A 12,236-nucleotide genomic window follows, 5' to 3' on the forward strand; every position below is an offset into this window, starting at 1 on the left:
ATAGCCTACTGTTGACTGGAAGCCTTACCAATAGCATAAGTAGTTGATTAACACATATTTTGTGTTTATATGTTTTAGGTAATGAATTCTTATAGTAAAGTAAGCTAGAGAAAAGACAATGTTATTTGAAAAATCATAAAGAATGGAAAACATACCTACAGTACTATGCTGAATTTATTGATAAAAAAAATCAACACATAAGTGGACCCAAGGCTGTTCAAACCTGTGTTGTTCAAGGGTCAAATGTACACCACATCCTCTTTACCCATTCATCTATTGGTGGACACTTAGGTTTCCTCCATATCTTGGCTATTGTAAATAATGCTCCAGTGAACATAAGGATGCATAATATTAATTTTGGGCTTTGTTTGTTCTTAGTAGCTCCTTTAGGTGTAGGATTAGATTGTTTATGTGAGATTTTTCTTGTTTCTTGAGATGGGCTTGCATCACTATAAACTTCCTTCTTAGAATTGTCTTTGCTGTATCCCATAGATTTTGGAGCATTGTATTTTTATTTTCTTTTGTTTCAAGGTATTTTTTGATTTCCTCTTTGATTTCTTCTTTGACCCATTGGTTTTGTTAGCCTTCACATATTTGTGTTTTACAGAGTTCTTCAGTTTTAGTTTCATACTCTTTTGTTGTATTTGTAAAAGATGCTTGATATCTCAGTTTTCTTAAATTAATTGAGATTTGTTTTGTGACTTAATATGTAATCTGTCATGGCGAATGTCCCATGTACACTTGAAAAGAATGTCTATTCTGCTATTTTTGGGTGTAATGTTTTGTATATACCTATTAAATCCATCATGATCTATTCATCGATGTAAATGAAATATTAAAGTCCTCTACTATTATTGTATTACCATCAGTTTCTCTCTTTATGTTTGTTAATATTTGCTTTATGTATTTAGGTGCCCCTATGTTGGATGCATTGATATTTATAGATGTTCTGTCCTCTTGTTTGATGTATGTATTCATTGTGTAGTGCCCTTCATTGTCTCTTGTTACAGTCTTTCTTTTAAAATCTATTTTTTCTGGGACACTGGGGTGGCTCAGTTGGTTGAGTGTCTGACTTCGGCTCAGGTCATGATCTTGCAGTCTTTGAGTATGGGCCCCACATTGGGCTCTGTGCTGACAGCTCAGAGCCTGGAGCCTGCTTCCGATTCTGTGTCTCCCTCGCTCTCTGCCCCTCCCCCATTCATGCTCTGTCTCTCTCTGTCTCAAAAATAAATAAACTTAAATATATTTTTCCTGCTGTAAGTATTGCTGCCTCAACTTTCTTTATGTTTCCATTTGCATAGAATAGCTTATTCCAACCCTTCACTTTTAGTCTGTGTGTGTCTTTAGATCTGAAGTGAGTCTTGTAGGCAACATACATATGGCCTTTTTTTTTTTAATCTATTCAGGGACCCTATGTCTTTTGATTGAAGCATTTAGTTTATTTACATAAACCTTCACTTATACATGTAAATAAAGGTATTTGGTATGTGGTTACCATAAGGTTCACATAAAACATCCTATGTATCTAGTGGTCTGTTTTAAGTTGAAGGCCATTTAAGTTCAAGCACTTTCTTTTTATTTAAAAAAAAATTTTTTTAATGTTTATTTATTTTTGAGAGAGACTGAGACAGAATGCGAGTGGGGGAGGGGCAGAGAAAGAGGGAGACACAGAATCCAAAGCAGGCTCCGAGCTCCGGACTGTCAGCACAGAGCCCAATGCGAGGCTTGAACTCATGAGCTGTGAGGTCATGACCTGAGCCGAAGTCAGGTGCCCAACCGACTGAGCCACCCAGGCGCCCCTAAGTTCAAGCACTTTCTAAAAGCACTACATTTTTACCATCCTCCAAACATTTTATGTTTTTGATATCATGTTTTACATCTTACTATTTTGTGTATCTCTTGACTAATTATTGTAGGCCTAGATGATTTTAATATTTTTATCTTTTAACCATCATGTTAGATGTGAGGGCAGTTGATCCACAGCTTTGGTTTTATGCTTACTTTTACCAGTAAGATTTTTTCGTTCTTAATTTTCTAATTTTTGGTTTTGATCTTTTCTTTTTTTGTTTAATGAAATCCTTTCAACATTTCTTGGAGGGCCAGTTTGGTATTGATGAACTCCTTTAGTTTTTGCTTGTCTGGGAAACTTGGTTATGCCTGGCCCTCAGTGTGGCTTGTGATATCTGGCTGCAACTGTTGTAGGTGTTTTAGTGTTTGGGACTAGCCCTCTCACCCCAGTCCTGGTTAACTTAGGAGGGGCTGTGGTGCTTGCTGAGGGTGCCCTCCAGGAGTGGTGGAACAACTCTGAGTGATAACTTTGCCAGATAGAGTATTCTTGTTTATAAGTTGTTGTTTTTTTTCCTTTCATTACTTGGAATATATCATGCCACACCCTTCTGGCCTGTCAAGGTTCTGCTGAAAAATTAGCTGATAGGTTTTGGGGGTTCCTTGTAAGTAACTAGTTGTTTTTCTCTTGCCGCTTTTAAGACTCTTTTTTCTTTTTCTTTTATTTCTTTTTCTTTTTTCTTTTTCTTTTGTTTTAGTTATTTATTTTGAAGACAGAGTGAGTGCAAGCAGCGGAGGGGCAGAGAGAGAACCCCAAGCAGCCCAGAGGCTGATGCAGGGCTCAATCCCATGAACTGTGAGGTCATGGCCTGAGCCGAAATCAAGAGTCAGACACTCAACTGGCTAAGCCACCCAGGCACCCCAAGACTCTCTATCTTTAACTGCTGATACTTTGATTGTAATGTTTTGGTGTGGGTCTCTTTGAGTTCATCTTATTTGGGACTCTGTGCTTACTGGACTTAGATGTATACTATCTTTGCCAGGTTAGGATATTTTCAGCCGTTGTTTCTTCAAATAAGTTTTCTGTCCCTCTCTCTCTTTTCCTTCTTGGACCCTATAATGCTAATGTTAGTACACTTAATGTTGTCCCAAAGGTCCCTTAAACGATTCTCATTTTTAAAACTTCTTTTTTCTTATTATTGTTTTGAGTGAATAATTTCCACTACCCTGCCTTCCAGATTATTGATTCTTTCTTTTGCATCATCTGATCTGCTGTTGATTCCCTCTAGTGTATTTTTTGTATCAGTTATTGTATTCTTTAGCTCTGATTGGTTATTGTTTTATATGTTCTATCTCTTTGTTGAAGTTCTCATTCTGTTCTCTTCTTCGGAGTTTAGTAAGCATCTTTATGACCATTACTACTTTGGACTCTTTATCTGGTGGACTACTTTTCTCCATTTTGTTTAGTTCTTTTTCTAAGGTTTTGTCTTATTCTTTTACTTGGAACATATTTCTCTTTCTTCTCATTTTGCCTCACTGTGTTTCTGTGTATTAGGTAGATCAGTTATGTCTTCAAGTCTTGAAGGAGTGGCTTTATGCCAAAGGGGCCTACCAGTCACCTAAGCCAGGTTCTCATGAGTGGGCTGCCTGAACCCTCCTGTTGTGGCTGGGTCAATATTTTGCAGACTTGCTGGTGTACACAGCTGCCTGTGAGGTCTGACTTTCACTACTACAGGTGTACTGTTGAATGAGGCTGGCCCTCAGTGTGGCTTGTTGTGATAGCTGGCTGCAACTTTTATAGGTGTTTGAGTATTTGGGACTAGCCCCCCCTCCAACCAGGTTAACTTAGGAAGGGCTCTGGTGCTGGCTGAGGGTCCCCTCCAGGAGTGGTGGAACAGAGAATTGCTTGGAAAGGGCTCCTGACCAACCTACGCTGCTTGCAGGGTATACTAAGGTAGGGACTCTGGGCCCGGGTGGGCATGTTGGGTAGGGCAAGCCCACAGGGGAATGCCAGGGTGGAGCTAGTGGTGCTAGCACAGTAGGTAGAAAGTGTCAGAAATGGCACCCACCGGAGCTGGGTCAGCTAGGTAGAAAGAGGATAAGAAAAACTATACCCCAGCACTTTGATCCCTGGAAAACTTTCCAACAGATCCCTGCCCTTTGGGCATGTATCTGAAGTTAGTGGATTTCCTTCAGGGAGTTTTCAAACTGCTACACTGTCCTGGGACTTAGAGTCAGTGGCATTGTGCATACACCCTGTAAGAGTGGAGTTGCAGTTTCCTGCTGCTCTCTAGCTCTCCCAAACATAAGCAAGCCGCCTTGGTTTTCAAAGCCATACATTATGGGTGCTTGTCTTTCTGGTACAGATCCCCTGGGCTCTGGAACCTCATGTGGAACTCAGACCCCTCAGTCCCCAGGGAGGGCCTCTGCAGCTGTGATATCACTCACTGTGGGTCACCGTGCCAGGGATGCGAGTCCTGACTAAATTGCATCTCCACCCCTCTGCCCATCTCAATGTGTCTTTTTCTTTGTATTTTTAGTTCTTTGTGATCTGTTCAGCTAGTCTTCAGTTCATTCTCAGAGATAGTTGTTCTACATGTAGTTATAGATTTTGGTGTGTCCCTAAGAGGAGATGAGTTCTTGATCTTCCCATTCTGCCATCTTGATCCTGCCCCCCTTAGTATTTTAAAAGTATTTTAGTAGCTCTATAGTTTTATTACTACTGTTAGTAATATCACTCATCATCCGTTCTTTCTGTTCATCATTCATTCTCTGAAAGTCTTTTAAAGTATCAGCTTACGTTCTTTGTGATACAGCCTTTTTTCCCTTTGATGTGTTCAGTTGGATAGATCTTAAATCTGCCTTATAAAACAGTAATAGTGTTATGTTCTATCAGTGAGATTTGTTTTTTTGTGTCTTTTTCTTATAGAACATACAGTGGGAGAGGTTATCAAATTAGATCCTGGTGGGTCTCCAAGAAAAGTCTGGGGGAGAAGCCCTACAGATTCAGTTCTGAAGATACTTGGAGAAGCTGAACTACAGCTTCAGACAGGACTACTAGAAAACACAAGCGTTAGACGTGGTAAGCAGAAACAGATTGTTTTTCCATACTAGAAGTAACGTTATTAAGAATTAAATTGTATTTTTAAAGATACATCTATTTGAAGTGAATTGTTTATAATAGGTTATCTTTTTGTTCTAGTTAGATGGACATTAGTCGTATTTTCTGAAGAGTTGTCTCAACATTGTAGTCTTGAATTTTGACCTGACATAACCTGGATGCGATCTTAAAAGAAAAGGAAAAGGAAGTGTTCATAGGGTGAGCCAGAAAAGTACAACAGTCAAAATGTTGTTTTACATGAAGAGAGAGATAGGAACAATGCATGTGGATTCTGGAATTAGGTTGAATAAAGATATCTGTAGTAGTTATGACAACATTATCTTAGGACTGGGGAGGGTGAATTGTGAGGCAAGAGGAAAACACTTATGTTCCATGAGTATTGTGCATCTTGGTATTACAGCTATGCATATGAAGAGTGTCCATGTATAAAACAGGTGTTTTCACATTTAAAAGCTTATTCAAATGAGAGGCTGAATATGGTTTTTCTTTTTTCAGAATCTGTGTCTAGACATGAATGTACGTCACTATTGTGTTCTCTCTCAATCTATCTCTTTTTTCCCTGTCTCTCCTTAAGTTTGTCTCTGACAACTTTGTGCACACTTTTATCCTTGCCTTTTTCGTGCAATATCATCATTTACTTTTTTTCATTTGTGTCTGTCCTCTGAGAGCAAGGATGATCTTTTTACTCTTTGTAGCTTTCCTGCCTAACACATAGTAGTAGGAACAGCTAATTAGTGTTCCATAAATAGTTGGTAAATTGAAGTTAAAAAAAAGGTAAGACAAATCATAAATGACTTTTCAGTTCCAGTTCTCTGAAGATGGATTATTTGAGTATGGAGAATATTGAATTTAGAGAATTATTTGAATTAGAGTGATGCTCATATTTGAAACTGACAAAAAAAAAAAAAAAACATAGGTGGTAAAGTTTTTCGAAGTGTGTATAAAGAAATTAGCCAGATGCTATTTTGCCAGTGAGATGAGCCTATACACGTTATTAAAGTGTAAAAAGTAGATTATTTTCTTTTTAAGGGTGAATCTCCTAGCCATTAATCATTCTAGCATTTTCTTTAATATTAAAAGAAAGCAATTTCAAGAGAAAAGTATATACAATTACTTGCTTGAAAAAAAGGGTATACAAACTGCATGTATTTGTAATTAATTTGTTCCCATTCTTGTATCTGAAAATTGTATAATTGTATGCCAGACACTAATCAAAAACAAAATGCTAGTAATTTAGTATTCTTACATCTTAGTCTGATCCTGTTGTCAGAATACCTCAGGCTTTATTGAGGGGAAAAAAAGTCTCCAGGCCAAAATCTTTTCAAAAATAACGATAAAAATTTTATATTATTTTGTAAGCTAAAAATCCTTTATGTGTTTATATTAGAACCATTACTTTAAAAACATCAGATTCAGACTCTTTTTATGTAAGATCATTATTGCTTAAATGTGTGCAATTTGGTGTACAATAATACTTAGGTAATGTGGAAGCAGGCCTTCTCCATATTCAAATAATCCATCTTCGGAGAACTGGAACTGAAAAGTCATTTATGATTTGTCTTCCTTTTTTCTAACTTCAATTTACCAACTATTTATGGAACACTAATTAGCTGTTCCTACTACTACGTGTTAGGCAGGAAAGCTACAAAGAGTAAAAAGATCATCCTTACTCTCAGAGGACAGACACAAATGAAAAAAAATACTTGATAATATTGCATGAAAAGGGCAAGGATAAAAGTAGGCACAAAGTTAAGAGGTAGTGCAGACATGTTTAAATAACTAACCGTATCTTGGATAGTTAAAAAAAAGACTTCTCAGAGTTGTCCTCTGCCCTCTTTTTAATTTTTCCCTAATGCTCTGTGCTAGGATTTTAACACAAAGAAGTCACAGTTTCTTACCATTAGGAAATCCCATGTGGCAAAATCTTTGTTGGAAGTGTATGTGTAATGGTATGGAGCCACAGATTAGGAGGCTTTATGTTGTCAATATCGTATAGTTTCCTAAGTATGGTAAGTCCCTTTTGGGTTAGACAAAGCCACAGAGAGAGGAAGTGATCTTGAGCTAGGCCAAAAAATAAAAAAGAGCTCATTGGGTAAATAAGGGGGGGAAGAATGAAGTTCCAGGCAATACACAATCCCAGTATATGCAAGGACAAAAAAAGTTTATTTAATATGTGTGTGGGAGCACCTTCATGCTGTGGAAGGATAATGGGCTTTGGTTCCAATTCTGGTTCCGATCACTTGCCCCGCAGCCATGGGCAAGTTGCTCTGACTTTGACATTCAATTTCTCTATGTGTAGAATGGAAACACTGTTATTAAGGATTGTTTTGTGGATTTAATGACAAACATAAAGGACCTGCAGTGTTCTCTAGGCTCCCAACCTTTATGTAAGTGTCTCATCAATATGATTGTCTTAAGCCCTTTTTGTAATAGAAGGCATGTGAACAATATGAGAGATTTTGTATGTTCATAGCAGTTTAAGATTTTATTCTTGAAAGTCAGTTTGGCTGAATGTAAATCTTTGGTTTATATTTCCATTCCTTGAATTTCTTTACTATATGAAACTCCATTGTTTTCTGCCATAAAGCAAAGCTATCAAGAATCTGATGACAATCTTATTTTCTCTTATAAATGATTTGGTCATTTTGCTTGGATACTCAAAGGATGTCTTTCTTTTTCCTTAAAGTCCAGTAGTTTTTAAAAAATACATTTGGTGTTATCATTATTTTCCTGTAGGTTCTGTGTTTTTTTAATAGTTACTTTTGTTTTAGAGTAATTTGGGGTTCATGGCAATATTGATTAGAAAGTACAGTTTCAGTATATCCCCTTCTTTGACCTATGCATGGCCTTTCCAACCAACAGCATCCTCTCTCCAGAGTGGTGCATTTGTTAAAATTGACAAACCAGCATTGACACATTATGATCACCCCAAATCCATAGTATAAAGTCCACTCTTGGTTTTATACCATTCATGGATTTTGACAAATATAAAGTGATACACATACACTATAATATCATACAAAATATTTTATTGCTCTAAAAAATCCCTGTGTTCTACCTATTTATTCCTCCCTCCTCTCAAACTCCTAGCAACCACTGGTCTTTATAGTGTCTCATTAGTTTTGCCTTTTCTAGAATGTCATGGCTGGAATCATACCATATGTAGCCTTTTCATACTGGCTTCTTTAGTAATAGGCATTGAAGTTTTCTCCCTGTTTTTTCCTGGTATGATACCTTATTTCTTTTTAGTGCTAAATAATATTGCATTGTAGGAATATGCCACAGTTTGTTTATATAGGTTATTCAGTAGGTTATTCGCCTATTGAAAGACATTTTGATTGATTGCAAGTTTTGGCAATTATGAATAAAACTGCTATAAATATCTATGTGCAGGTTTCTGTTAAGACAAAAGATTTTACTTCTTGAGTAAATACCAAGCAATGTGAATGCTGGTTCATGTGTTAACAGTTTGTTTAGTTTTACAACACTCTGCCAAGCTGTCTTCCAAAGTGGCTGTACCATCTTGCACCCCCATGAGAAACGAATGAGAGCTCTTATTGCTCCACCTCCTCAGCAGCATTTAGTGTGGTCGGTGATTTGGATTGTAGCCATTGTAGTAGACGTGTAGTGGTATCACATTGTTTTGATTTTCAATTCCCAAATGGCATGTGATGTGGCGCATTTTTTCAGATGCCTGTTTGCCATCCATGTATGTTTTTGCTGAGGTGTCTGTTCAGATCTTTAGTCCATTTTTAAGTTGGGCTGTTTAGTGTTGTTTTTTTTTAATTGTTGAGTTTTAAGAGTTCCTTGTATGTTTTGGTTAACAGGGCTTTAAGTCTTTATGTCTTGTGCGAATATTTTCATCCACTCTGTGGCTTGTCTTCTCATTTTCTTGACAGTGTCTTTTGTAGAGCAAAAGTTTTAAATTTTAGTGAAGTCCAGAGTCGCCTGAGTGGCTCAGTCAGTTGAACATCCAACTCATGATTTCAGCTCAAGTAATGATCTTACCATTCATGGGATTGAGCCTTGCGTTGGGCTCTGTGCTGACAGTGCTGAGCCTGCTTGGGATTCTTCCCCCCACCCCCCTTTGCCACCCCCCTGACACACTTGCACATGCTTTTTCTCTCTAAATAAATAAATAAAAATTTAGAAGAAAAATAAATTTTAGTGAAGTCCACCTTATTAATTCTCTTTTTCATGGATCGTGCCTTTGGTAGTGTATCTAAAATGTCATTGCCAAACTTGAAGTCATCTGGATTTTCTTCTGTGTTATCTTCTAAGGGTTTTATAATTTTGCATTTTACATTTAGGACTGTGATCAGTTTTGAGTTCATTTTTGTGAATAGTGTAAGGTCTGTATCTAGATACTTTTTGGGGGAGAGGGGAAATGGGATCTCCAGATGTTCCCGTGCCATTTATTATAGAGTCTATCCCTTCTCCATTGAATTGCCTTTGCTTTTTCATTGAAGATCAGTTGACTGTATTTATATGGGTCTCTTTCTGAGCTATGTTCTATTTCATTTATCCATTACCATACTGTCTTGATTACTGTAGCTTTATACTGAGTCTTGGAGCTGGGTAGTATCATTCCTTGAACTGTGTTCTCCTTTAATATCATGTTGGCTTCTCTGGATCTTTTGCCTCTCTACATAAACTTTTAGAATCATGTTAAATCAACTTTTAGATATCAGTGTTGATATCCGCAAAATAACTTTCTAGGATTTTGACTGGGATTGCATTGAATCCACAGATCAAAATGGGAAGGACTGACGTTGTGACACTATTCAGTCTTCCTATTCATGAACATGGAATATCCCTTTACTTAATTTTTCTTTGATTTTTTTTATGAGAGTTTTATAGTTTTTTTCATTGTAGTGTATCTTTATAATATGTGGTTTCCAATCCTTCCCCCACCCCAATTTTAGGAAAGTGTTATTGAATTATAGTTTTTCTAGTTTTCTCTTCCTTAAGTCTATTTCAGGAACTTCTGTTTGTATTTTTGATATTTTTCATCTTTCTCTGATATCTGCCACTTTCTCTTAAATCCTTTCTATCACCTTTTTTCTATTGAAATTTTTCTCTCCTGTTCTCTTTTTATATCTCTTATGACATTATGTGTTTTGTTTATATGATTTTGTGTTTATTCTATTTATTTTTAAGATTTTTTTCTTTTTTTCCCCTAGTTTTTCTCTAACTCTGTCAACTGCCTCATTTCTGATTACTTTCTCATTATAATTTATATTCTCTAATGTCTTCCATGATGTTCTTAATTTTACTAACACATTTTTTAGTACGTTATAATTTTAGTTTTTTGGTAGGTTTTAATTTTCTATAGCAGTGGTTCTCAAATGAGGGTGATTCTTCACACAGAAGACATTTGGCATTGTTGGGAGACATTTTTGGTTGTTAACTGGGAAGGGCACTATATATCTAGTGGGTAGAGGCCAAGGAAGCTGGTAAATCTTCTACAGTGCATACTATAACAGGTGCTCTCCAAAACAAATAATTATCTGATCCAGTAATGCCAAAGTTGGGAAACAGCAGTCTTTGAGGACATTATTCTACTTCATACTCTTTTTTTTTTTCTGATAACTTGTACAGAATTCAACAATGATCCTCTGTTACTTATTTTTATGTGAAATTAGATTTATTAAACTTTTAGGCGCATGAAGTCAAAATAGCTTTTCTAACTTCATAGCCTATTAGGGCTTCCTTTTCGGTTATTTTCATGTAGTGTTTAAAAATTAAAGCCTAGGGGTCCCTGGGTGGCTCAGTTGGGTAAGTGTTCTGACTCTTGGTTTCACCTCAAGTCATGATCTCACATTTTATGAGTTTGAGCCCCACATTGGACTCTGTGCTTACAGTTTGGAGCCTGCTTGGGATTCTCTCTCTCTCTCTCTCTCTCTCTCTCCCTCTCCCTCTCCCTCTCCCTCTCCCTCTCCCTCTCCCTTTCTTTGCCCCTTCTGCATGCTCTCTCTCTCTCAGAAGAAATAAATAAGTTTAAAAAATTAAAATAAAAATTATTGCCTTGTAGTTTCTGAGCTCTTCTGTCTTTGTTCCTTTCCCCCACTTTTCTCTTTCCTTTGTTTCTCTTATACCTGCACAGATCAATTTGGATTCTCCTTCCAGCAATTTCTTCAGAGTCTGAGGCTTTGTTCTAGGAGGGAGCTTTAGTTGGTTAGTTTTCAGAATTCTTAGGACCCAGACTTCTCCCACCCTTTCTGACCTCCCCATTGACCCTTTCCATTTACTTGCAAATTAAAATGTGTAAAAATTATTCCCATTTCAGCTGCTTTTCTTAAATTGACCCATCATGCTTGCTTGTAAATACCTGCTGTCTCTTTTGGGGGTTCTTCTGACTTGGGGCCTCTTAAGTGCCCTACTGTTTTCCTCTTTTGAACAGATGCTTTTACTGAGTCTGGAGGCTGTCAATGATTTGTCCCCATTCATATGTACTTGGGGGTTTGTGAGGATACCTTGTCGCCTAGATTTGGTTTAGATGTTATTCATGGATATATGGTTTTGCTATCCTGATTTTTTCTGTTTTGTGCAGGAATTCAGGGAAATAAAACAAAACAGCATTCTTTGCTCTCTTCCCAGATTTCTTCATTTGTCTTTAAATACTTGATCCATGTATGATGTTGCTGTAAAACTTTTTCTCCCATTTGACTGTTCCTTCCTACAACCACTGCCAGGGAAAATAATTCATAAGAGATTCTCACTTATGATTTTCCCTTTTTGGTAAGGTGCTTGTAGTGTTTGGGTATCAAGGTTTTTTCTGAGCTTACAAAACAAGTTGGGGAATATTCCCTTTTTCCCTGTTTTCTGGAAAACTTTGTAAAAAATTATTACTTTTTCCTTGAGTATTTGGAAGAATTCAACTATGAAGCCATAAGACTGTGGAGTTATCTCTGTGAAAAGATTTCAATTATGGATTTAATTTATATTGTAATTTCTTTTGAATATTTAGATTATTTGCAAATATTTTGCATTTAATTTGCTGACATTTTGGAGTGTTTCTAGTTATCTTTTTGTTATTGCTTTCTAGTTTCATTGTGTTGTGATTACAGAACATCATACTGTGCATAATTTTCATCTTGAAATTTTTGAGACTTGCTTTATCACCCAATGACAATCTGTTTTGATGTTTCATGTATACTTGAAAAGTTATTCATTATAGTTGTATGTATGTATGTTCTTTGTCAAGTTGTTTGTTATATGAAAGTCTTCTATATTTTTACTGATTAATTTCATCTGGTTATTGTATCAGCTACTTAGAGAAGAATGTGAAAATCTCCAATTGTATTTGTGGATTTGTTGTTTTCTCCTT

The 12,236-nt window shown here is 36.6% G+C and overlaps 1 protein-coding gene across 9 annotated transcripts in view; it reads left to right on the forward strand.

The window, feature by feature from the left end:
* Positions 1-12,236, forward strand: part of NEK1 (NIMA related kinase 1) — a 237,355-nt gene that overhangs the window by 166,324 nt on the left and 58,795 nt on the right. For 8 of the 9 annotated variants that reach the window (XM_086703869.1, XM_086703870.1, XM_086703865.1 and 5 more), the window contains one exon: positions 4,715-4,867. The exons of the other annotated variant lie outside the window; for it this stretch is intronic. In XM_086703869.1, the coding sequence (XP_086559995.1) occupies positions 4,715-4,867 (153 nt within the window). The remainder of the gene's footprint in view (positions 1-4,714; positions 4,868-12,236) is intronic. 9 annotated transcript variants of the gene reach the window in all.

Source organism: Puma concolor, chromosome B1 (genome assembly GCF_028749965.1).
Source record: "Puma concolor isolate L17-30 chromosome B1, mPumCon1.1.hap2, whole genome shotgun sequence".
NCBI lineage: Eukaryota > Metazoa > Chordata > Mammalia > Carnivora > Felidae > Puma > Puma concolor.